This window comes from Phycodurus eques, chromosome 14, assembly GCF_024500275.1.
Source record: "Phycodurus eques isolate BA_2022a chromosome 14, UOR_Pequ_1.1, whole genome shotgun sequence".
NCBI lineage: Eukaryota > Metazoa > Chordata > Actinopteri > Syngnathiformes > Syngnathidae > Phycodurus > Phycodurus eques.
Window position 1 is genome coordinate 14,843,626 of NC_084538.1, and position 25,869 is coordinate 14,869,494.

General features: G+C 41.7%; 1 protein-coding gene across 2 annotated transcripts in view; it reads left to right on the forward strand.

Annotated features, from left to right (window-relative positions):
- Positions 1 to 25,869, forward strand: part of arid1b (AT-rich interactive domain 1B) — a 200,337-nt gene that overhangs the window by 37,883 nt on the left and 136,585 nt on the right. For both annotated transcript variants that reach the window (XM_061696435.1, XM_061696436.1), the window contains exon 3: positions 13,476 to 13,625. In XM_061696435.1, the coding sequence (XP_061552419.1) occupies positions 13,476 to 13,625 (150 nt within the window). The remainder of the gene's footprint in view (positions 1 to 13,475; positions 13,626 to 25,869) is intronic.

Sequence of the window (25,869 nt, forward strand, 5' to 3'; positions counted from 1 at the left end):
CACACAGACATTAATGCCCAAATCGCTGGAAACAAAAGAAAAAACACCCCTAAGTTAACGTTACGTTATAGCAAAGAGTTATTTCTCCCATTTTGTTCCTTGAAAATCTTTATTGTGGGTCCTAATTTTTGTGAGATACTGGATGTTTAGAGGTCTCACAATGATAGTCTACATTTTTACAGGAAGTGTATACTTGTGCACATATCCACATGATCGTACATGCATTCACACACATGCTCTGACACATTTCTAACCCTGCAGCTCGCTAACATTTACAGCAGCTACGTGTTTCCTGGGTTGTCTGGCTTAAGAGGCAAGCATAGACACAGATCTGAGGGATGATGCTCAGGAAGAAAACTGCCCCTTAGGCTGTAGCTAATACGCTAGCTAGCTAATAAAGAGGTGGTGCTATGTACATCATCCTGTTAATGCATGCATATGACTGTGTTGTGCAGATCGGTAGTGAAATAGCAGTCCCTCTGATACCGGATCTTTGTACTCAAGAATCAATTCTCAAATACAAACATCAACACTTTCGATATTTTAGTCATTTGAGCGGTCATGTGCAGTATATACTTATATAGCACATTAATTTTGGTGACGATTGAGTGCAGTTTTCTGACATTAGGCTACATGAAGATTTTTTTTTTACGTTAAGCGTTTTAGGCGGTCCCTCACTGGAGTCTTCTTCCGCATGTATGACGTCACCGTGTGAGACTATTTGTGCCGCTTTTAAAGAGTCTGCAATAAGCTCCTTGTGTATATAATCACGTTGTCTTTTGCCACACCGGCCAAGTGACAATGCTGCAGTCACGCACAAATTGCTTATGCACGCGAGACTGTCATTGCACCTCACTTAAAGGGAACGAATGAATTGTGCGGCATGGATTGGCGGCGAGTAAAGGTGGCTGTTTTTTGACTAAAGGTGAATATGTCCAAAGGTCTAGCAGAAACAAACACCAGTTTTGGTTTTTCGTTCCCAATACACATACTATAGGTAGAGGCCAACACGTTCACCTTCACTTTGTATTATTGTTTTCTTTGTCATGTGGAACAGAAACAACTTTCTTACCGTCTGATATATCACAGCTCAAGTGACTGAATTCCATTTTACATTGTCACTGGGACACATGAATGGATCTATTGTTATTGTTACAATCAACACTTGTTGTTTCTGCCTTACCAGAATCTTTCCTGACAAAATATAAATAATAGAATTGTTTGCGATCTGAGAAATAAGCATTTATGCTAATGTTGTTCTGGGTCGATGAGATTTTTTTTCTCAGCAACATTTTCCAAGGCTTTTTTTCGATTGTGTTCATAGCTTTTCTATCCTGCAATCAGCCAATGGAGTCTTTGGTATTAGCGGATCCGATGAAATTACTGTGATATATTAACTAATTACGTTATCATTGGTGACAGCATCTCACATTTACATTTATTTCTGAGGGAATAGCAATTTTTACTTAATATGTAATCCTAATGGTTTTGTTTATACTGTACGCTATACCATTAGTTCTCAACTGTGCGACGTACATTTTTCTATTGTTGCTCAGTTGCGACCCAATTTTACAGAAGTTAAAAACAATAAAGAACATGCATTTTTCAAATATATCCTTTGAAAACATGAATATCGTATTTTTAAACATAACTACTCATGCTTAAATGTTGAAAGTGCCTTTTAGAGAACCCTTTTAAGAAACTGAGGATGAGCATACAAGCAGGTCCAGCCCTTATCTAGCTAGTTCGCTAGCTTCTTAGCTAGCAACTGTAATAAAGAGTAAACTTTCCCTTTGTCCCATCCGTGTGCATGTACAGAGCAAATGCCATTCTGCCAGCGACTTGGTTGTGTCGTGAGTGGCGCGGCTGATGTTACCACAACAATGAAAAGTTAGCGAGTCCAGAAAAAAACCGCCATGTCCATTGTATGGAACGATAACCCGCCCTATTCTGCCTCTGATTGGCTCGCACCAAGACAGGATTCATACTTCACAAACACATATGTAGGGCGGGTCTTAAACCACTCATCTATAAGCACAGATTGACTATGCTTCATGTGTCCCTACTAATATTTGTGTCTCAGACGTGGGATGCACATTAAACGAGATCCCTGAATAATGATAATAATAACGATCCATCCATCCATTTTCCGTTCCGCTTTTCCTCACGAGGGTTGCGGGTGTGCTGGCGCCTATCTCAGCTAACCTAGGGCGAGAGGCGGGGTACACCCTGCGCTGGTCGCCAGGCAATGACAGTGCACATATAGACAAACAATCGTTCTCACTCACATTCACACATATGGACAACTTAGTGTCTTCAATTAACCTTCCCTTTTTTTGGAATGTGGGAGGAAGGAGTAACCAGAGAAAACCCACGCAGGCAAGGGGAGAACCTGCAAACTCCACACAGGCGAGGCCGGATTTGAACCCGGGTCCTCAGAACTGTGAGGCAGATGTGCTAACCAGTCGCCCACTATGCCGCCACAATAATAATAATATTCATCATCATCATCATCATAAAAATTAGATTTCTACGATGATTGAAAGGGGTTTGTGAATGAAATGTGTCTGACATACACCACAAGTGTCCGGAGCTCTGTCAAATTCACCAAAATCGCATTAGGTCAGCTGAGCCCAGATTTAGACATGGGTTGAAGAGGCACACGTTTACCAAAGTGTCACTCCGTAAGGCGCATGTCAAAGGACACCACCCCGCTGTGCCGAAACGCCCTGCTTGTCGCAGACTGCCAAATTGGCAAACACGCACAGCGAACCTTGCGAATATCACGAAAATCAGGGCACACCAGCATTTGTGGCCTGTCACAGATGCGCCGTCTGTGAAAATAGAGCCCATGGTGTCCATTTACTGTATGTAATAAATAATTTATGAGTTATCTGGTTAAAAGCAGCAAATATTTTGCTGAGGTCACCTGCCTCAGCTGTACAAATCTACATGAGAAAAAAACAGTGATAGAGCTCAATAATGTGTATTTAAATGTATGAGGACATGTCTCCCAGCCACATCTTTAAGTGATGTACCGATTGTGAGCTAGAGAGAGCCATCAAAAGAAGGGCACACAAGTTGCGATGGTTTACACGTAACAGTATTTGTATTGTATAGTATTGTATTTATTGGGCTGGCATCTCCATTTAAACACCTCATAACTGTTCAGTATAAAATGTTGACATAATGGAACACATTGGTATGGTGGTTCCAGGACCTGCAGCATATACAGATTGTGCTTGACTTAAATACAGTTTTATATCTTCCATTGCAGTTTGTATTGTTTTAACGGTAATAAATGAAGGAAACATATACATTCCATGGTGCTTTTTTAACATTCTTAACTTTTTATGAGTGTAAAAAAAAACAATTAAGGTTATCTGCCGTGTATTAAAGCAGTACTTTCATTTGTGTACTCACCCATAAGTCTGACAGGAACGGATGATCTGCTGATGTGTCAAGGTAAATAATTACGTTTGTCCACTGGCTGACGGCACAGAGACTAGTGTCCTGAGGGCTGAGTTCGTGTATTGTCATCACACTTTTCCTATTTGCCAGGCCCATCCCTATTACACTATTCTCTGGTGGTGTCACAACAAAAAAAAAATCAAAACATTTTGGGAGGTAAATATTGTTAAAACACATCATCTGAACTTTATTTTCTTTCAATGGAGTGATGTAGTTTCCTCGAGTTTCATGCATTGTAGTTTGTGTCTTTTAGATGGAGTGTCATATAAGAATGTACAGCAATGTAATGCCGGCAGTTAAAATATTTGCAAGTTTTGCTCTATATGTGTGATAATACTGTATTAGATTTGAACATGGAAGTTGTCGAAATTTGCCTCAGAGACGGGATTGAAATACAGCCTGTAAAATCCTCTCTTGTTCAAACATCATCCTGTGGAATATCGACTAGTGAGAGAAAGATGGGTAATTTACGAAATTGATTGTGCCTGGGAAGGGGGGTTTCGCACTAGTGGGGGGAGCAAGGGCCACTTGGAAGCACTTAGGGGCCCCCGGGTGCTGGGGTTGTCTCGGGGGTTAATGCAGCCATTGCTGCAGCCTCTTACCGATGACTGGGAAGCCCAATAAATCAGCCCCTCTGCCAGGAAGGCTAGCGGGAGTAGAAGGGCTGGGGGTGCAAAGGGGACCACTTCAGCCTCTCTGTCCCCCTCCCTTTTTGAAAAGCTCTTGAAATATTGAATGCTTGCTTTCAAAGTACCCATCTCATCCACGCGGTCACACTCTTGTGCCTGTACTATTTCCTCCAGAACTCAGACCTGCCCTCCTTGCCGACACACCAGAGCCTGAGCCTTCGCTCCTCACAATTACAGGACACATTAGGGGTGTCGGCGGGGGGTGTAAATGTGGGGTTAAAAAGGACAGAGGAAAAAATTGAAAGAAAAGACAACATCAATTTGAAAAAGGCTGTTTAATTAAAGGTTCCTCTCTGGCAGCTGAAGTTTCAGAATCAATTAATTAGCAAGCTAGCCTATGCACATCAATGGCTCTAATAGCCTGCTCTCATTTGTAATTTTTATTACCCTTCGGCTGTGCGGTGGCTCTCAGCCAACCAGACGTAACGTTTTGCAGAGACTACATGGCCATTAAGTGAAAAATGAGGGTGAAAATCACTCCCATTTTACTTAGCTGAAGTGATGTTATTATTTATTTCAATAAAGCAGATAAGAGGGCTTTTGTTTATGTCCTCACAAGTCAGGTAGGGCACACACATACTGTCCATTGTTTTTGTGATGTAAAAAATAATAGCGGCTCCGGGCCCAACAGTGGAGCATGTAGTTGGCACGTTTGCCTCATGTTGAGCTGGGTTGAAATTTTAGGGCAAGCTTTTCTCTGTGGCATTTGCATGTTCTTTGTGTGCATCTTTCATTAATTGAAGATTCAAGTGAATGTGACTGTCACTTGTTGTTTGTTTATACAGTATGGGCCATATTCTTCCATGTGAATCCTCTGGCTGGGCAGACTCTCCCATTGACATACATAAGTCTGTCATTTACAATAGCTAAGTGCGCTGGGTGGAGTAACACTAAAATATGGGCGTTTCCTGTCAAATCTGGCCTTGTGCGTGTTCTCACGTTCACATAAGCGCTTTTCCCCTTACGTACTACAAAGGCAAGTAAATCAAGTGCCCCGGAAAGTATATTGCACTTGAGGTTCAGATGCAGTTAGAGTATATCCCACACGTACTAATATTATTGTGAAAGAGAGCAGTAAAAAGTATTTGAACTGTCAGAAAGTTGTAGTTTTTTTTTTTTAAAGTTTCTTTATTTCTTTTTTTACCTCCATCTTAGGCAGTAAGCCTGATCTAGAACACACTAGGCATACCCTCTTTTTTATTGATGGACCTTCGAACATTTGTTCTGTCATGATCTTTAGAGTCTTAATTGTCACTCCACTGTCACAGTATCTGATTCTGACTTTTATTGGATTTATTTCATATAGGATTAAAAAAAAAAAAAAAAAAAAACTGCTCTCCTTCAAATTGTAGCCAGAGAGGTCTGCACGTTCCGACTAGCCGATTACGCATCTGCTTTCAAGGATTTCAACGGCAAGTGACAGGAAAAGTCCCCATTCCATGATTTGAACCTAGCCTCAGCTATAAAGTGAATTACGCCTCTTGGAGAATATGGCTGCAATTAACTGGCCACCAGTGCATCGTGTAGTCTGAGATAGGCTTCAGCTCAACCGTGACAATGAACAGGATAAGCTATGGAAAATGAATGAATGAATGAATTATGGGAGCAAGTGGATTATCCCTTTTTAAAGAAAAACAACTCTTTCTATTTTGTCTTGTATTTGTTGCATGAGCTGCAAACTCCATCATGCTCACACAGGCAGGTGAGTTGACGTTAGAATTTAATACAATTTAGTGTTGAATGCAGGCAAGCGGTGTAAAACATCACAAACTGCTCAATTCTGAGAGTTCCATGCGCCCTGCTCCCTGTCTTCAGCGCTCCATATATGTCTATTGATGAGATAAAAGAGCAGAGAGATGAAAGTGAAGCCAGATGGAGGGAGCGAGTAAAATAGAGAGGGGGAAGAAAGTCTGTGCCTTGCAAGCGGATCAGCCCTTTTTTTCTCCAATGAGAATTCATCTAACTTTTCATCCAGATTATTTAAAATATTCTTATACAGGTCAAGTCTTCCAGAGCTGAGATGTGAAAAAAGATAATCAAAACAGATCTGAGAAGTTAGATCGTCAACGCACAGATGTGTCATCCAGTTAGTGCTGGATTGGAATAAAACGAGTGTCAAGAAAAGAGTTGATTTTTTTGTTTGGGGGGCACAGTGGATGACTGGTTAGCACGTCTGTCTCACTGTTTTTAGCACCCGGGTTCAAATCCGGCCTCGTCTGTGTGGAGTTTGCATGTTCTCCCCGTGCTTGTGTGGGTTTTCTCTGGGTACTCCCGGTTTCCTCCGACATCCCAAAAACATGCATGGTAGGTTCATTGAAAACTCTAAATTGCCTATAGGTGTGAATGTGAGTGCGAATGGGTGTTTGTTTATATGCGCCCTGGGATTGGCTGGCGACCAGTTCAGGGTGTACCCCGCCTCTCGCCCAGAGTCAGCTGGGATAGGCTCCAGCATGTCCGCGACCCTAGTGAGGATTAGTAGAAGATGAATGAATGAATTAATGTTTGTTTGGAATGCTTGTTTTTAAACCTAAACGTTCACAGTTGACCTAAGTATTACCTTAACATTTTATTATTTGGCAAACCGGTCTAGAACAGGCTGGGACTTCCGGCGCAGTGAGGATGTGTCCTTTGAGATCCACCCAGCGGAGTGACAATTTAGTGGCAGAAAGTCGCTAGAAATTTACATTTGCTCCAGACCATTTCAAAATCTTGGCGCAAGGGAGACTGCTGGTCTAAATCGATTTTGGTGAATTTGATTGGGGCACAAACAGAGAGCTACTGAGGTGCGCGGACATATTTAGGTCATCAGCGGTTATCACCATCTCATTCTGTATTTATTAAGGGTACCCACTAACACTATCTGTTGCCACACCGGCCAAGAGCGGTGACAATGCTCTGTTCAGGCACGGATTGCTGCGATTCCGCATCGTCCTCTTCTGCACAGAGACTTGTCTGTCGAGACGTCATTGATGGATGAGAGGCATTAACTTTGCACACTTTGTAGGTTGTCGCTTAACACGCTGACGTTTCACAGCAACGGGCCAACCTACTTCATTGAGGTGTCAGGGTCGGTCTGCACCCGTGCAAACCCCTTCATTTTTGCAAAAAAGGAAATGGGGTGTAACAAATGGGACAACATTCTTGATCCTTGGTGTATTTCAACAAAAAGCACACCCCATACAAGTTATCAAAACATCTTGAAACTGTTTAAAACTGTCTTCCTGTCAAGTTCAATTCAGCATAAGTTTCAGTAATAAGTAAAGGAGACATGCATTGTTTCAGTTTAAAACAGTTCCCAGGTGTATCAATAGCATGTCTGTGACAAGCCAATCATTGACGGTGTGAGGTGGGGCTGCCCTGCCTCCTGCTCCGCTAAAAAAAAAAGTGGTTGAGGACCACTGCTTTATACATTTCCTTTGCCCAACAGAACTGCTTAACTGATAGAGGACAATGCGGAAGCCGTGTCTCCTCAAATTATATGATTTTAAAAATGCTTATGGAGTGTTGTAGCAAATAGTTTATTTTACTCTGCGTTTGTCTTTGTTGAAATCACTTGGCTCAGGAACACACAAATGTTGTGAAGATAAGAAGTGCCGCTGCTGATCCTTTCGAAGTTGTCGGTATCTGTACTGACTCCAAGCCACTTGACAGTTTGTGTCAGCATCATTCAACATATTAGCACATTAGAGTGCCAGCAACATAGGCAGCATCCAATGTAATAGCCTGTGGTGATGCAGGTTAACCAATGTTTTTTTTTTTGCTCCCCCCACATCAACCTTGCACCCCACGTATAAAGTAGTATGCACAAACACCACATCGCATAGGGGAGTTTTGTGATTAGTAGTAAGTAAGTAAGATATAGTAACCAAACTTTGAATAGTCTTAAAGCTTTCTTTAAATGAAGTAGCTGTAAATCCCTCTGTCTCACTTACAGATCCATTTTTGATTCACCAATGAATCATATTTGCTTTCACTGTCCTCTCTCTCTTTCCCACTTCACAACCAACCCGTCTGCCTGTTTTGGCCTCTGATTGGGGTCAGGAGTTTAGTGGGGGAAAACATTTGGAGATGATGGCAAAGGGCCCAGAGCCACTTGCGAAAACCTGCAAGAATAAATGGCAGTTCGCTGACAGCGAGCGTTAACACACTGTAAGCATTAACCGCCTTCAAAAATGTCTTTTTTTACAGGTCTGCCTGCAAAAACAAGCAGCACAAGTCAAAGCCAGCCAGCAGCAAAATGCCGATTACAAACCTTTATCCACCACATATGAATGTGACAATGATTTGAGACTGAGCAGAACAAGTGAAGTCTAAGAACAATATTTCTTTAAAAAGGTGTTCAGTGTTTAAATTATAGTAAATTAGGCATATCATATACAGTTAATATAATCTCATAATATACAGGAACTGAAATCAGATGTTGCAGCTCTTGTCAGAATAAACAATTTGTTCTGATTTAAACAATTTGTTCTGATTTGGGTCCGAAAATCCCAATTCGAGTATAGCTCTAAACAACTGCTACTTTAATACACACGAAGCAGCAACACAAGATGAACATAAATGTATATAATATACATACTGTATATATTTTTTTAGCTTTATCAGTCTGTGCTCAATGAATGTGATTTTGTGTGCTGGGCCATGTTAGTGTTCTGCATATCACAGCCATCTCCCTCCTCCAAGGACAGCTCATTCCTTCAGGAATCCCCCCCCCCCCCCCCCCCCCCCCCCCCACCCGCCCCCCATTCATGTACGAGGATGGGGAACACGAGATTGTGAGATCAAAAGAGGTACAGAGCATAAAGAGTGCCGTCACCTTGGGGGAGAGATGCGAAGATGGTGACAAGTGCTGTTTCTTTTCCTGATGTTTAATCATGAGCCTGTTGATGCAAATCCCCATTCACACACTTGTTGTTTAGTGCTGATTGCGTCCCAAAAGCCAGCACGAATATTCCTGTCTCAGCATAAGATGCGTTTTCAGCAGACTAACTTGTTTTGCTCTTGATTGCAGTGGTCGAATCTGATAAGGTGACAAATTGATATATTAATAATCTATTGTATAATCTATTCTATATGTACAATAATATATTGTAACATGTATTGTTGGATTTTGCACCACCCAGAATCTCAGAAACATTCAAATATTTGCTGCCTTCAGTCTTGTTTGGTATTGGATACGTGCTGAAACAATGTACAAAGAAGGTTTGTACATAATACCATACTGTATGGTATTATGTAATATGGAACTGGGGAATATATTATGTAATGTTATCACATTATCTGTTTTTGTTGGTATATACTTTTACAGGTCTAAAATGAACCAGTTGTTAAAACATTGAATTTAATCTTGCGTAGGAATATTTGAATCCCGTATCTAGTTTCTGGCATTCTGGATTCTAGAGTTTGCACCAACCAACACTTCCTGGACACTATTAGGTGCAGTAGCTGCCGTCTCACAAGCACTCCTAGATCGGTATCAAAAAATATTGGTGTTGCAATTTGTAATGCTGTAGAACTACACCACTTTTGAGATTTCAGTTCCCTATGTTTAGCCACATCATAGTGGGAAAATATGAGGAATAGTTTTCAGTGCGATGTTGTGCAAATTTACACTACTATAACAAGCAAACATCATTAATAAACATATGGCATGTTGCGGAGACAGTGTCAATCAAAATTAAGCATAGTTGTCTTTGTAAAGGCCGAAAACTCTTGAATTGGATCGTCGTCGATTGTGCATCTGATGGTGAGGCTAGTGAATGCATATTTACTGGTACTGTATGTGTTCACTCATACTCAAACTTAGGTGCCCTTTAGAGATGGCATTGTGAGGATATATCATTTCATCTAACATTCTTTCACATTGTCCCCAAACTCTTGCTTCCTCCCTTGTCTTTCCACTTTATGTTCCTATATCTCACTGTCACTATCACTGCCTTATCATGTCAAACATCACTTCATGCACTACTATAAGTCAACATCCTTCCCATCTATCTCCTCTCCGGCTAGCTCTCTGTCTCGAGCATCTTTCATTGAATCTTTTAACCTGTCGTTCGCATTTAGCTGTCAGTTTCTTGCCATTTCTTTCTGCTATAGCATGGTGTCAAACTGGTGCCCCGGGGGCCCAGATCCGGGCCGCAACATCATTTTATGTGGCCCGCGAAAGCAAATCATGTGTGTCGACTTCATGTTTCTTATGAAAATACCAAAATTGGTGTCTTTACTTGTATAATGTTGAGCTATTGCTATTGAGCTGTTACCAATCACCTTTTTGAATTAAATGTAGTAATAGTTCACCATTTTTTATTGGCTTCTGATTTTAAAACAAGTTATCCATCAATTTGTTGTGTATGTGTCATTATATGAGACAATATTTTATATGGGTTCACAGTCATAACGGCCCTCCGAGGGAACTACAATGTGGCCCGTGACAGAAATGAGTTTGACACCCCTGTGCTATAGTGTGAAACTGACTACCCTCTGGGTGTACCGTGCGCGTGTGTTTTGGGTTGGCTTAATAGATCTACTGGATGGATTAGCTCATCTTTCCTTCGAAAGGCGTGACCTGTGGTCCGGGGCACCAGCCTACCATAACGTCTCTTTGGCGACATTATGTCTCTTGATCAATGGTCCAATTGAATAACAAGCTGTACGTTGTTCTGACTTTTAAATGGTTGATTGGAGGAACACCCCTAAAATATTATTTCCAAGTAAATTTCTTTTTTTTATTCAGTTGTTAACACCTTTTATGATTGAGTTTTTCTAAGTTTAGCAATGTGTTTGTGGCCTTGGCTTTTTACGGTATATTCGATCACACTGTCCCTGCAGTTTATGGTGAATTATTTGCTTCGCAAGATGCGTATTAATTTCATTTCACACCAACCATCTGCTGTCATTTCATTATATTTGACACTGTATACATGCCCAGATATTGGATCAAGCACAGCATTATTTGGTCTGCTTCTGCTGCACCTGAGTGGAGGGAAAGGCGGAAAATTGCCTTATTTTCTGCGTCCAGGCATTATTTTTATTGGAAGTATCACCAGCACACCAAGTCTTCTTATCTCTAAGTGTATATTCTCAGTCAAAGTGCATCTGTATACTCTGCTCTGTATGGGTACAATGCATAGGCAACCCAACGTGTGTGTGTGTGTGTGTGTGTGTGTGTGTGTGTGTGTGTGTGTGTGTGAATGTATTTCAAATGGAAAAAGTAGGCTACAGGCTTCTGAAAATGCTAAATTAAGGAAAGTTATTTTACTTGCTGGGCTGTTGACTGGCAATTATTTGATATTAGTCATGTCCTGTAATCTGCCATGTTTGTTATGGTTCTTTCTTCATCATACAGCACTGTATAATTGTGAAAATAGATGCTTGCATTTAATTATATAAAGTAAATGTATAGAGACCTCAACCTAATATATATATATATATATATATATATATATATATATATATATATATATATATATATATATATATATATATATATATATATATATATATCCTAATATAATTAAGACATTACAGTATTACGTTAATGTGTGTAGTGTTGAAAATATTTCTGTTCAATACCGTGTACATGCAGGCATGTTGTTTTTAAATTGTATTTTTGCAATTACCAATGCGGCTGAGCAAGTGTGTCAACTGGTTTCACCATGGGACCTACATTTCCTTATTGTTGCTATATCCACTTTTGTAGATGTCAAAGCGACCCCTTTTTTTTTTTTTCCTCTCCCAAAAACAGCCTTTGAGAAAACACGTGTCATTTTTTTGAAAAAATAAATACACATAACTTCATGTGCAAAGTGCATTTCAGAGCATTAACAGCACAAAAGTGTGTGTGAGCGCGTGTGTGCGTGTGTTTTATGTTGCCCCGGCTGGCAGTAATGAATCCAGTGGAGCTGTTGGCACGACCATGGCCACGCTATTAACCTCTCTGCCAGCGAGACTGATCTCACCCTGTCTGTCTCGAAGGCCTGATGACACACTCACACAGTGAGCTCTACACGCGCGCACACACTAACCTGTCCTTTCTAATCAAATTCCCATTGAAGTGAAATGTATTCTATATTGCCCAATCAGCGCTATTGAAAGCATCATTGTGGCAATGTCCATGGACGATTTCTTTTCACCACCTTCTTAAAGGAGTTACTCTTCAGAACTATTTCACATGTATTAATCTCCATTTGCCGTAGTGAGCCACATCATATTTCACTCCAGCCATCAGTTTAAATTGGACTTTTATGAGTGGGTTTCCTTGCTAATATCATTCCCAATAGAAGTACAAATGTGCAGCATGTGCTTTTGATCTTACAAGACCTTAGTAGTTGTTACGTCACGCTCATGATCGTAGAAATAAATCATTCTGGGGGTTTTCCTCTTTGTAAAGAAGATTTAAGAGGACCTTTCAGGGTCTATCGCGTTGAGGTGGACGTGAACTATGAGCTTTGCACCCACTGCGAATTACAGCCCGTCCACTGTCTTTTTAATGAGGTTTTGGCCGTGCTGTTGGTTGGATGCCGTAAACGATGAAATAACAAAGTCACATGACATGAGGGGACAAATATGACGTGAAAAGTGTTGTCGTATTGCTTCACCGCCAGCTGTAAATTATGTTTAGTCATCTGTTTGGATTTTGTGTGTCTGTGTGTGAGGGAGACAGCACACATCTCCAGAGAAATCCTTAGAGGGGTAAGGTGCACCTGGCTGTGTCTGTAGTCATAACAAATGACAAGCAAGGATTAAGACTACATTTGTATGTGTGCCAACTTGTGCCAGCCTCTCTCTCCTATTCTCTCTATCATAACCAGCGTGTAATGCAACAGCGACGCTTGGCAAGGTTCTTTCTAACTGCACCGCCCTGGAAGGCCACAGCTCATTCGCATGTTCCTCATTAGTGTTACAGCCGAGGACGGGCGCGCCACACTATCCGATACACCTCATCCCAGCTGCGGTCCGACCGAGATGGAGATAATTTGAAGAGGATGACACATTTGGCGAGCCAGAGGACATTGCGTTAGAGTTCTTTGCAGTGCGAGTTCATTAGGCACAGGACTGCTGGGAGTCCGTCGTCAGCTTGGCCAAGCTAAATTGAGATCCTTTGGCCAAGGGACATTCGGATTAATTGGAAAATGGAGACAAGCCCATTTGTGCTGCCCCGTGTGGGATCTTTGTGTGTATATTTTGTTCCTTGCCATCATTCAAAATGTAATTGGAGTTGCTAATTTGGAGCTAACAACATATCTGCACTGCATTTAATTTAAAGGGAATGTTGACCCTAATAATGTCCCCTTCTGTGATATTTTGCTTTGGCAGGTGGCGCCCTACAGCCAGCAGGGGATGGCAGGCTATAGCCAGCACCAGCAGGCGAGCCAGCAGGGAACTCCGCCCTATTTCAGTCCCCCACAACAAACACCCCCAGGTCCCAACCAGAGCCCCTACCTGCAGTCACGACCACTGCCTCAGGTAACAATGAAGTAGCATACACATTCACTGACCACGACATGGTACACCTGCATACCCGAATCAGATCCAAGAGAACAGCAAACACTCTCTACTTGTAATAACATTATGAGAGAAATAGTCATTTAATTGTATGTTGCATCGTTTTTTAAATTATTGTTGGTGTGAAATTGTAATCTATGGCGCTGGTTCCCAACATTTTTGTGATAATGTGTGTGCAAACTACAACCACAAGAGTGCATTTACAAATCACTGAGTGCCACACACACGCACGCGCGCACCCCCCACCCACCCACCCACCCACACACACACCCACCCACCCACACACACACACACACACACACACACACACACACACACACACACACACACACACACACACTGGTCAAGACTATACATTTTGGCAACATGAGACAGATTTCTTGTGATAAACTTCTATTCAAAACTGCTCATTCCCCGTATACGTTTATGCTGTATACGAATACATATTAGACAATTCTTTGCTTGCAATATAATGGAAATAGTTTGTTCCAATATGACATGACTGCACAACACAAGGTCCACAAAGGCATTTTTCGATAAGTTTTAGAGCCCTGACCTCCACCTTCGGTATGATAGGATTTGATTTATAGCCAGTGTCCATTGCACAGATTTTTTGTGCATGCGGTAGAAATTGGTTGCCTCTGACAAAATAAATAAATAAATAAATAAATAAATAATCCATCCATCCATTTTCTTTACCGCTTCTCCTCACTAGGGTTGCGGGCGTGCTGGAGCCTATCCCAGCTATCTTCGGGCGAGAGGCGGGGTACACCCTGAACTGGTCGCCAGCCAATCGCAGGGCACATATAGACAAACAACCATTCGCCCATCACATTCACACCTATGGGCAATTTAGAGTCTTCACTCTACCTACGATGCATGTTTTTGGGATGTGGGAGGAAACCGGAGTGCCCGGAGAAAACCCCACGCAGGCGGGGCCGGGGATTGAACCCCGTTCCTCAGAACTGTGAGGCAGATGTGCTAACCAGTCAATCACGGTGCCACCATAAATACATAAATAATTGAATATATACATACATACATAAAGGAAAAGCGCATACATTGAGCACCTCCCACAGAATTCACACTGCATTTCATTCAGTGATAAAAACTAATAATAATAATGGTCCATCATGTGAGGTAATAATAATTTATTAGATGCCATTGGGATTCTAATACAAAGCGTGAGTCATGGATAATGTGATGGGGACTGTTATTTTTGGATGCTATTGAACAAGTGGAATCAGCTGAATGACTTTTATGGCACATGTATAAAATATATATCATTAAAAACTGGAGGCTGTCTGGTGGGATACGGTGTGGTTGTTTACAACCCGTAGCAGTGCTAGCATGAATGGAGCCCTGTGCGACGGGCCTCTACGGGGTCCCCCAGGTCGATCGTCACTGGGGAGGGGAGAGCAGGGGAGAGTTCTGATTTTCACCGATCAACACTGGTCCCAAAACAACTGGTGGCACATCTTTAAATTCTAAATCCAATCATCAACAGGGGATCCAATGGTCAACTGCCTCTGCGCGTTGCCACCCCCCCATACATGCCAATCACTAGGATTTACACGATCAGGATTTTTGGGGCCAATCACCGATCAGCGAGATTAAAAAAAACGATAACCGATCACTGATCCGATCGCAAGATGGAGCAATGTGTCTATTTAAATGACTTGTTCATTTACTGTATATACTTTTGTACTGTATACTGAGTATCTGCAAACGTATTCTCTCGTCAAGTCATGTATTCTAATCAGTCATGTCAAACCAACATTTCAACATGACAGAAATAATGAAAGAAAGAAATACAAAGAAATAAAACACTAAGTTTGGACCTTACGTAGTGTAATTAAATGACTTAATTGTAATTAAATTACTTCACACAGACACCGAAACTTTAGAGCATGATTCATCAGGACTCCGGCATGTTTAGTACAAGCATTAGTGCTAGCGCTTGCTAGGCTACATCACATTTTGTTGCCTCCCTGCGAGCCGTATCGTATTAAAGTATGTGTGCACTGCGATTAGCTGGCGACCAGGTCAGGGTGTAGCCCGCCTCTCGCCCGAAGATAGCTGGGATAGGCTCCAGCGGCCCGCGACCCTAGTGAGGAGAAGCTGTAAAGAAAATGGATGGATGGCTGGATGAACATACCTCAAGCAATCTTTAAATGAACGTCCTCTCCCGGCGCGATCCATTGTTGTTGTTGTTGCCACGGTAACCAGTTGCATTTGAGTTGACAAGATAAAGCCCAGTGATCGTAAAAGACGGGATGCGGTGGTATCGGAATACAAGAATTTAGTCGGACATCAATCGTGACAGACCAAATTTGTCTTGTAGTCTGATCCAGACATTACATGTCTGCCTCAGACGTTTTGTCTGTCCCACACCGCTGACATGTTATGTTTTAAAATAACTTTATTGGCGGTCAGATATTTACAGTACTACGTCAAAAGACACGCAACAAGGCTCAAAATAAACTAGGTTATGGATTATAATATACTTTACACGATGGCGACGTGGAGTAAATGTCTTTTGCGGAGCCGATCAATGACGTCATTGACCGGATCGGTGAATTATGACATTAAAGCCGATCAGCCGAGCAGCATAAAATGCCAATTAGCGGCCGAAACCGATAAAGCCCATCAGTCTACTGTAAAGTCTACCAATTACTGCCACTTTTTATGATCATACATTTCTACTCTAATGTGCATGCTTTCCCCTTGTCTGCTCATGCACATTAAAGAAAAAATAGATAGAGATTCATAGTTCACAAAAATCCTTGCCCATACAAACCTAATCATAGTGACAAAGGACCTGTCACACACATGAACTTATTGTAACTTGAATGGCCAAGTTCAGTCTGATGCGCCGCAGATGTTTTTTTCTCAGAAGCAGGGTTCAAGTTCAAGTTGTTTTGCAGTCCAGTGACGGCTGCCCATGTGTTTTCCATCCACTGTGGAATGACTCTGGCCTGGATAGAAGCAGAACAAAACAGCGTAGCGAGAAACAACACAGTGATACGGGAGCGATTCCAATACAAATGGACAGGAAAGAGTAGCTCAGACAAGACAGGGTGAAGGAAAGCAGAGCAATGTATCTGAATGAAGTCAGAATGCCCCAAACCCTTGTAAAAGTTTCGGATTAAATATGATGTTTTAATTAATCTAAATTAAGGATATACACAACTACATACAAAATCGGTAGATAGATGGAAACAAACACACACTGTGCAACAAAATGGACAGACATTATTCGCGCCCACCTCTGAGATCCATGGAACAGATTGACATTTTGTGATTGCAACAATGAGTTTTCATCATTCGCTGCTGATGTGGCAGCAATTGACCCATGCTGACATTTTTACACCAGGTACAATACTTCCACTCGACCATTCTGATTGGCGATAGCTATTTTTGTACCTGTGCTGGTAAGTTCGCAATTCGTCATCGTGCCAATTGCCGCAGTCACCAGTGACCAGGCTAATAATGATGAGGGGAAAATGACTAAGTCACATCACGAGTTTGTTAATGTCAGAGAAAAAGACAGTCCTCATTGTTGAGCTCAAGAAAGCCTTTTTGCTGGGGATTAAAGCAGGTTCTCTTTTTCACAACAGAAAATGAACACACATTCGCAACATGTGCATTTATGAGAAGCAAAACATGCCCTCATAAAAGAAAATAAATCTCACTTTTGATTTAGTAGTCTTCATTCAAGAAAATGTTTATTATTGTGGTTGCAGGTGGCAGTGTATAGGACTTCACTGTGTTATACTCTGAGACGTTCACATAGTTTTACCACTTCATTTCGTATGACGCAGTGTGCTATATTTCCCTTTCCAGAGTAGGCTGTTATTGTCATTGTGTGGTTTTTTTTTTTTTTTTTTTTTAGAATTTCATGTAATCTGAAATTGATTGGTACTAAAACATGACATTTTCCCACAGACCAAGATGTTAATTTTCCATCGATTTGAGTTAGAGAGTAATTCAGAGACTGGAAATAATACACACAAAAAAATGCTGTGTCTTGCATTTTGGATTCAAGAGTAAACGTGGCTGGAAATTGAACCTACACAGTACAGCTGGCCAGGATTACAAATACACGATTTGGCGAGCTCTCAGATCAGAGGTGTTCTTTTTTTTTTTCTGAGTGAGCGTGCATCTTTTGTGTCAGCTTTGTGTATACCTGTATCAGCGTGAACACAAATTGCCCGAATGTGTTGCTGCAATTCTGAGCTGTGAAAAGGTCAAATGGTGACCTTTATTTTTGATTCGGGGCTAAAATGAGCCATGATGTGAGCTGCGCTGAACAAATTACACACACACACACACACACACACAAAAGATTGCAAACTCGCAGTTTAGGACGTCACTGTGGTTTAGACCCCTGCTCTTTGACCCGACATTAAATGGAGAAATCCAAGCTGTGAAGTTCTTTATGTTGATCTTCAAGCATTCTGTGCAGCATCCCACATCCCACTTCACTCCCATTAACCCTAGCCAGAGGACATCTTCTCGCTGATGGAACCACTCCAGCTTCCTTTGATAAAGAATTAGATGTGCAACCAAGCATTATTCGCTAGTTTAGTAGCAAATCGAACTGAAAATAGCACATTTCTTTGAGTCTGTTGTACTGCTGTGACCCCATCTGATTTGAAGGGTCAGCAGAGGCTATAAAGATATTTCTTAGACATCCTGGCTGAAAGTACAGATACAAAAATACTAAACCGGGATAGAGGTAATCTTTGGGGGGAAAAAAAAAAAAAAAAGGGCTTTGGCTGGTGTTTCTTGTGTACTATGGTTTATATCTATCTATCTATCTATCTATCTATCTATCTATCTATCTATCTATCTATCTATCTATCTATCTATCTATCTATCTATCTATCTATCTATCTATCTATCTATCTATCTATCTATCTATCTATCCATTTATCTATCTATCTAATCCAATCATATGGTCCTTTTCTGCCCCTCTTTCTGTCCATATTACTTTTGGCACATAAAAGATTTCTCTTTTCGGCTCTGTCAGTCCTCCGACAGCCATATATTTTTTTAACAAACTTGAAAAAAAAAGTCCCTTAATTATTATGTGATGTGACTCATGTATAGTTGACAATGCATCAATAATAATAATAATTTAATTTTTTTTTTTGTTTGGGTCATTTTATAACCTTTGAAGTTTGATTTGTTTCTAGAATAGCAGGGCTGGTTGGATCAATTGCTCTCATGGGTGCTACATGTTCCATGGGCCATACGTTGCTCACTCCTTGTGTACATCTTGTTTCCCTATAATACTTTCCACATCATAAAAAAACGAAACGGGAGAGTGTGAATGAGAGAGCTGTATAATTTCAATAATTTGAAGATGATTTTTTTATGGTCTGTTTCTTTTATTGAGCAGTAAACACATAAGTGTGGCAGACCTAAAACCTTCCACCATTAACTTATAACAATGTCAGAACATGTTACTAGAGCACCAAAACCTCAATTTATGTTTAGGGAGTAATTACATGTAACAGAATACAGCCCAGTTATTATATGGCATGGTATAAACCTTAAATATGTCACAGAGTTGTCTTTGGTTTGAATTCCTGGAGGCAAGTCATTCCACATGAGCTCTATCAAGACTCTAGCAAAGCCCATCCATCCATCTGTGAAACGGAGCCTACTGGTGCTTTCCTCTATTGGTCTTATCTATTTCCTGTTCCTGTCGTGACAGTTGCCTCTTAGGAGCTGTTTTCAACTGATTGGAGGTGAGCAAGCTCCCTTTCATGGAAACCTACTGAACTGGTTGAGAGGTTTATCTTTGCCCCACATTTGTGTTGAACACTAAAAACATGCCCTATCAAAAAAATGTGTGATTCGCGCAGCTCTGTAAAATTTACAATGCATGTGCACATCCATCCATCCATCCATCCATCCATCCATCCATCCATCCATTTTCTTTACCGCTTATCCTCAGTAGGGTCACGGGCATGCTGAAGCCTATCCCAGCTATCTTCGGGCGAGAGGCGGGGTACACCCTGAAGTGGTCCCCAGCCAATCACAGGCCACATATAAACAAACAACCATTCGCACTCACATTCACACCTACGGGCAATTTAGAGCCTTCACTCAACCTACCATGCATGTTTTTTGGGATGTGGGAGGAAACCGGAGAGGCCGGAGAAAACCCACGCAGGCATGGGGAGAACATGCAAACTCCTCACAGGTGGGGCTGGGATTTGAACCCCGGTCCTCAGAACAACTGGGAGGCAGATGCGCTAACCGGTCATGCACCATGCCGCCCATGTGCATATTAAAATAAAATTTCAATTAAATGTGCTAAGCAGGTTAGGCTGTAGAAGAATACACACCCTTGCTTTGGGACAATACATTTTGATTTTGATGCTATTGTGTGTGTGTGTTTTCCCCTTAACAGTCCTTGCAATTTGGAGTTGCATTGTCAAAGAAGAACTGCAAGGATATCCCAATATTATGTACATAATAAAACAGATTATATGTACAAGAAACATTTCTCCCACAGTAAATTAATCAAGACAAACCAACCTCAGCACAAGGTCAGCGATGTTATAGAAAATGTGATTGCTTTGAGTCCAATTCCACCTAACACTCTTTTAATCCATTCTTTTAATTTCTACATCTTCTTTCAGAAAATAATACTTTACTGTGGGTTAGAATTAGCTCAAAATAAACGTTGCACTTGGTGTGCCGGTGAATCTCCTGAGTTGTTTCCCTTTCACTACCCATTTGCCATTTTCCTTTTCCTTCCACCCCTGCACCTCCCCTGCTTTTAATCACACCGGGTTAATTAAAAGGTTGCCAAGCCTTTCTGCAGCCTGGCCCATAGCTTTACAACCCCCTTGCTGTGGTCTGCTGCCTCCTTCAGCTTCACCCCCTCTCTGCACACAAACACACACGCACACACACTCTCTCACGGAAATTGGAGCTCACCTTGGCCATGGGGAGGTGGGACAGGGAGGTTGAAGGGACAAGACAGAGGAAATGAAAGTCACCGAGGAGAGTGAAAAAGGGGTGGTGGTGAAAGCGGAGGGTCCACCACGAGTGGGAGGGGCGCCCAAAGTTCAGTGTCATTAATTGGTCACCATTTGAATATTAAGTGAGGGTCTCTGTTAATTAACGTGATAATAAAAGTGCTGCTGGCTGGAAGGGGATGGAAGGATGCACGGAGGCTGGGTGATGAGAAAGAAGGGCAAATGGCAGCCGAAGAGAAGAGGCAGAGTGAGGCTGGGTGTCGGGTGATAAGGAGGAGAGCGAGATGTCCGTGGGTAAAGGTCTGCCAGTGGTAATTTGCAGAGAGCTCCGTTAATTGTCATAACCTTTTAAATGGCAGAGTTTATCTGAGCCCTCTAAATGTCCCCACGTATCGCCACGGCAACCGCAGGCCTGCTGCACTCAGATTGGCTGCCTCTGACGAACACTTAAGCTTGATGAATTTTACACATATTCCTTTATAAGCGTATGCACACACAGTATATAAAACTATACTTACGGGACACTTTGATTAGGAACCCCTGCACAATGCGATGGCATTCAACACAAGAACTGCATTAAAACTGTCTTTTTTTACCTCCACTCTGACTGACATTTGTAATTGCTCAACCAGAATCCACCTGTTATGTTTTTCCCCTTCTTTTATTTTTCCTTTTTTGATTTGTGTTTGTATTTGTGTAGCCGTACGGCAATTCAAATGCAAATGACCAAGAGTGGGAGAGTTGTTTTGGATTGGTTAGGACAATCATAATGGTTCTGAATAAAGCAAGGCCAGTAGTTAACAGCACAGCACCCTGGGAGCCTCATTTAGCTACCATTTGTTAGGAAATGCTGTTACATTTGTTCCTGGATACAGACTTCACAGACAGCGAAGGAAAACATATATGCACACACACATACACACACAAACAAAATGTCAAAGTCGAGCTTGGCAATGTTTCAACATTGTTCCTCCATGTTTTGGCAAAAGTCATGTAGGGTTACTCCAGGTAGAGTGGATGTCCGTTTAAATTTCAAGCCACAGCAATTGCAGCGTGCAGGCAGATGTGGGCAATGGTGACAGGGACGAGCTATAAATGTGTAAGCTTGACAAAGGCATACTCTTATTTGGTTAGCCTCGAAAAGAATAAAAGAATGCAGTCAAGTATTAACTCATTATACAATATTATTACACTATTTTTCTAACAATAACTATCGTATCATGCTGCAGCAAATTGTATATCTATTCGTATCTCGGTCACCGTTTTCAGTTCCGTTTGGTACACGTTGACTCTTAGGACAATCAGTTATTCTTGTTTAAAAAATGTTTACCTTTACTTTTTAACATCCACTGAAAGTATATCTTCACATTATTATTAAGTTTTTATTTTTGTATTATTATTTTATAAATCAGAAATATATTTTCTGGTGTAACTACACCCTTTTTTAAATTAATCGGAAAATAACATTTGCTGTTCTATCAATGCCAGCGGCATAAAGTGACAGGCACAACAAATAAATGCTCTTCGATTGGATGGCAAAAGGTACAACAGAGCTGTGTATCCACTTGTTGCCATTGATACAACAGAATAAGTCATGGCTTCCTGCAAATATATCAGCTTTGTGTTCAATTAAACGACTTTGATATTTTCTTATAATATATTTGTGTGGTGGTTTACCTTGAGGTTTTTCTCATGTAAAATAGGTGCCTTGGCTCAACAAAGGTTGGAAAACACTGGTCTAAATCTCTTTTAAAAAATCTCCTATATAAAAGCTCAAGTTATTAAATAAGTCATATGACAGAGACAGACATGATTCATAATTCATGTCCAGTAGTGTAGTCATAGTAACAGGAGTGATTATATTATTTATCTAATGAAAATTATACGTGAATGAACTCAGCTCATGCATAAAGTTCACTCCATAAACGTTTGTCTCATCTTTTTGGCTTGGAACATCACAATAGGATTTAAATTAAAAACGAACAAGATGTGGTTTAACTGCAATCTTTCAGCTTTAATTTGAGGGTATTTACATCCACATTGGGCAAACGGTGTAGGAATTATAACAGACCATGTATATCAACCACTTTTATGCTTTTTATGGGTGCTGGCTAGCTGCATGCTAGCATCGCGTATCCTCGGGTTGCTGAAGTAGGTCTGACACATAGCTCTCAATACCAAATGAGGACTCACAAACGTATATATCGTTGGAGGTTTGTTTCAGCACTATACATTTTCTCGGAAATGTGCTCAAACTTGTTTTTCCTGCCCTACAATGTTACCCAGGAGCCAAATAAATGCGAAAAACAAATGTCTATGTGACAAACTTAAAGGTATCGGCAAATGTAGTTTTTTAATATAAGATCACAACTCATTGACAGCGCCACAAACTGGCATCGTGACTACGTTACCCAGAGTTCAACACTGGGCTCAGGCACATCTACGGGAACCTTTTTAAATATTCTCTACACTGCGCCGTTTGGAAACTCAGAGCGTTCTTGGAAAGTACATTCTCAGAGTAGCGTTGGGGTGTCAGAGAGTATTTTCAAACGCACCTTGTATGCACCAACCCTACGCGCCACCATCTTGAATCGTATTAGCGCTGCTATTAATTGTCATTATAAGGCGCTGCCTTAGGATTTTCTCACCGAAACAGTCGAATTGAAGCGTTTTGACAGTTTTCAAAAACCGTTCCATCCCTAATATATTGACTCCTGTTTGAAGGGCACACGCACACACGCACGCACACACGCACACACATACACAGAGCAGTGGAACAGGCCATATTTCAAATGCATCCATTAAGATAGAAACACAGATATACACAGGTGCTGCCATGCCTATTTCCACCTTTATCGTGATGATAATAACAGTCTCCAGCCTAGCAATGAATGCCCAATCATTTGTCCAACACTTTTTTTTTTTAACAAGCAGTCACAGTAGATGAAAGTTGATGTGTTCTGTTATATATTCACAGCTTATTTGAAATAATCAGCATGTAAAATATAGTGTACTTTGTAAAATAGCAACAAAAAAATCAAACAATACATGAAAGAAAAATGCATCACCCAAACAACGTATTTTACAACAATGTGCAGCACCAAGTCAGTGTTTCAATTATGCTTCAGTCTGTATGTGATTAGCATGAACATGTGTTTCAAAGTCAGTCTCACACCGTCATTGTGTGTGTGTGTGTGCGTGCGTGTGTGCGCGTTCATCAGATGTACACGTGAGCGTGCTTTGCAGAGTTTTGCCAAATGACCATGAGAGCTTCCCTGTCCTTGGTGTCATGGCGCAGTGTGTCAGCAGATTGACTGACTTATTACGTGCTAATGTGTGAGTTTCTGTTCCCTTGCTCTGCGTGTGTGAGTTGGCGCCTCTCTCCGAAAGACACACAATTAAGCTTAATCTTTAATGAATATTAATGGAATTAGTGTCAGATTTTGTGAGATGTGCATCTCTGCCAAGGTGCTGCGGAAAAACAGGGACGAGTAATTCATTTGGTAGTCATGAGGTTGGTGTGGGGGAGGAAGACACAAGCAGAGAGGAAGGAGGTGGAGGCTGTATTGATGGAGAGGAGCAGGGTGGCACAAGGGGTGGAGAAATATACAGTATGTGGATAGAAAACGGACAGATGTGAAGGGTAAGACGAGGGACAGTGAAAGATGTTGCCAAATCAAGAGGGAGAAGAATGACACGCTTGGATCAAAACCAAATTTTATTTTTTTTTTCGTGTATAATGCCCCCCCCCCCAAATTTTTTTGGTCAAAAGTCAATAGTGCGCATTATACACAGGTATAGGGGAAAATGGAATAGCTCAATTTAGAAGCTTCTAAATTAGCTGGGAAATGGGATTTTGAGACAATGGAGTGGGGGCACCTCAAATGAAAGGATGCACTCACAGCTCTCCTTCATTTGCCTCTGATGTTCTACAAGACTTTTTTTCTTTCCCTCCAGGATGTGGAGGGTCCAATAGTATTTTGCATGCTCTTGTCTTAGTTCTGGCGGCGTGCAAGTTCTCAAGGGTGGGTAGGGGGATACCGCCAATTATTTCAGCAGTCCTAATTGCCCATGCAGTCGGAGTTTCTTTTTCTTTTGTGGCAGCGCCAAACCAGACTGTGATGGAAGAACACGGGATTGATTCGATGACTGCTGTGTAGAACTGCCTCAACAGTTCCTGTGGGAGGCCGTGCTTTCTCATAAGCTGCAGAAAGTACATCTTCTGCTGGGACTTTTTGAGGATGGAGTTGATGTTGATCTCCCACTTCAAGTCCTGAGAGACTGTAATTCCCAGGAACTTGAAGGTCTCACTGGTTGACACAGGGCAGTTGCACAGCGTGGGGGGCAGCTGTGGCGAAGGATGCCTCCTGAAGTCAAGTCCACGATCATCTCTACATTCTTGAGCGTGTTCAGCTCCAGGTTGTGTCGGCCGCACCACAGCTCCAGCCGCTCCACTTCCTGTTGATATGCAGACTCGTCACCGTGTTTGATGAGGTCGATGACTGTGGTGTCGCTTGCAAACTTCAGGAGTTTGACAGCCAGGTGCGTAGAGGTGTAGTTGTTTGTGTAGAGAGAGAAGAATAGCAGCGAGAGAACACATCCTTGGGGCGCCCCAGTACTGGTGGTGCGTGTGGATGAGGTGGTGTCCCCCAGCCTCACCTGCTGTGTCCTGCCCGTCAGGAAGCTGTAAATCCACTGGCAGAGGCCAGGCGAGACGCTGAGGTGGAGAAGCTTGGAGGAGAGAAATTTGGGGATGATGGTGTTGAACGCAGAGCTGAAGTCAGCAAACTGGATCCTCGCGTAGGTCCCAGGGCCGTCGTGGTGTTCTAGGATGAAGTGCAGTCCCATGTTGACTGCGTCATCCACAGACCAAGCAAACTGCAGGGGTTCCAGGAGGGGGCACGTAACCGAGGTGACCACACGGTTCGGCACCATCTTGAAAGGTTATGATTTTTTGAGACTTTTGTTAATTTGGTATTTAGATTTTTCTGTGGGCCTTGTTTGCCCTGTTTACTCTGTCTGCCCTTTTTGGGAAATAAACAGTTTTCTGAGATTCATCCTGCCTTGCCTGCCTGCTTCGCTGCTTTGGCGTCCAACCTATTGCAAGCTGTAACAAAATTTGAAAACAGCAGGGTTTTCGCTGCAGCATAGTAGTCGACACAACGTTTAAAAAATACCATGCATAGTAAATCTACAAATACACA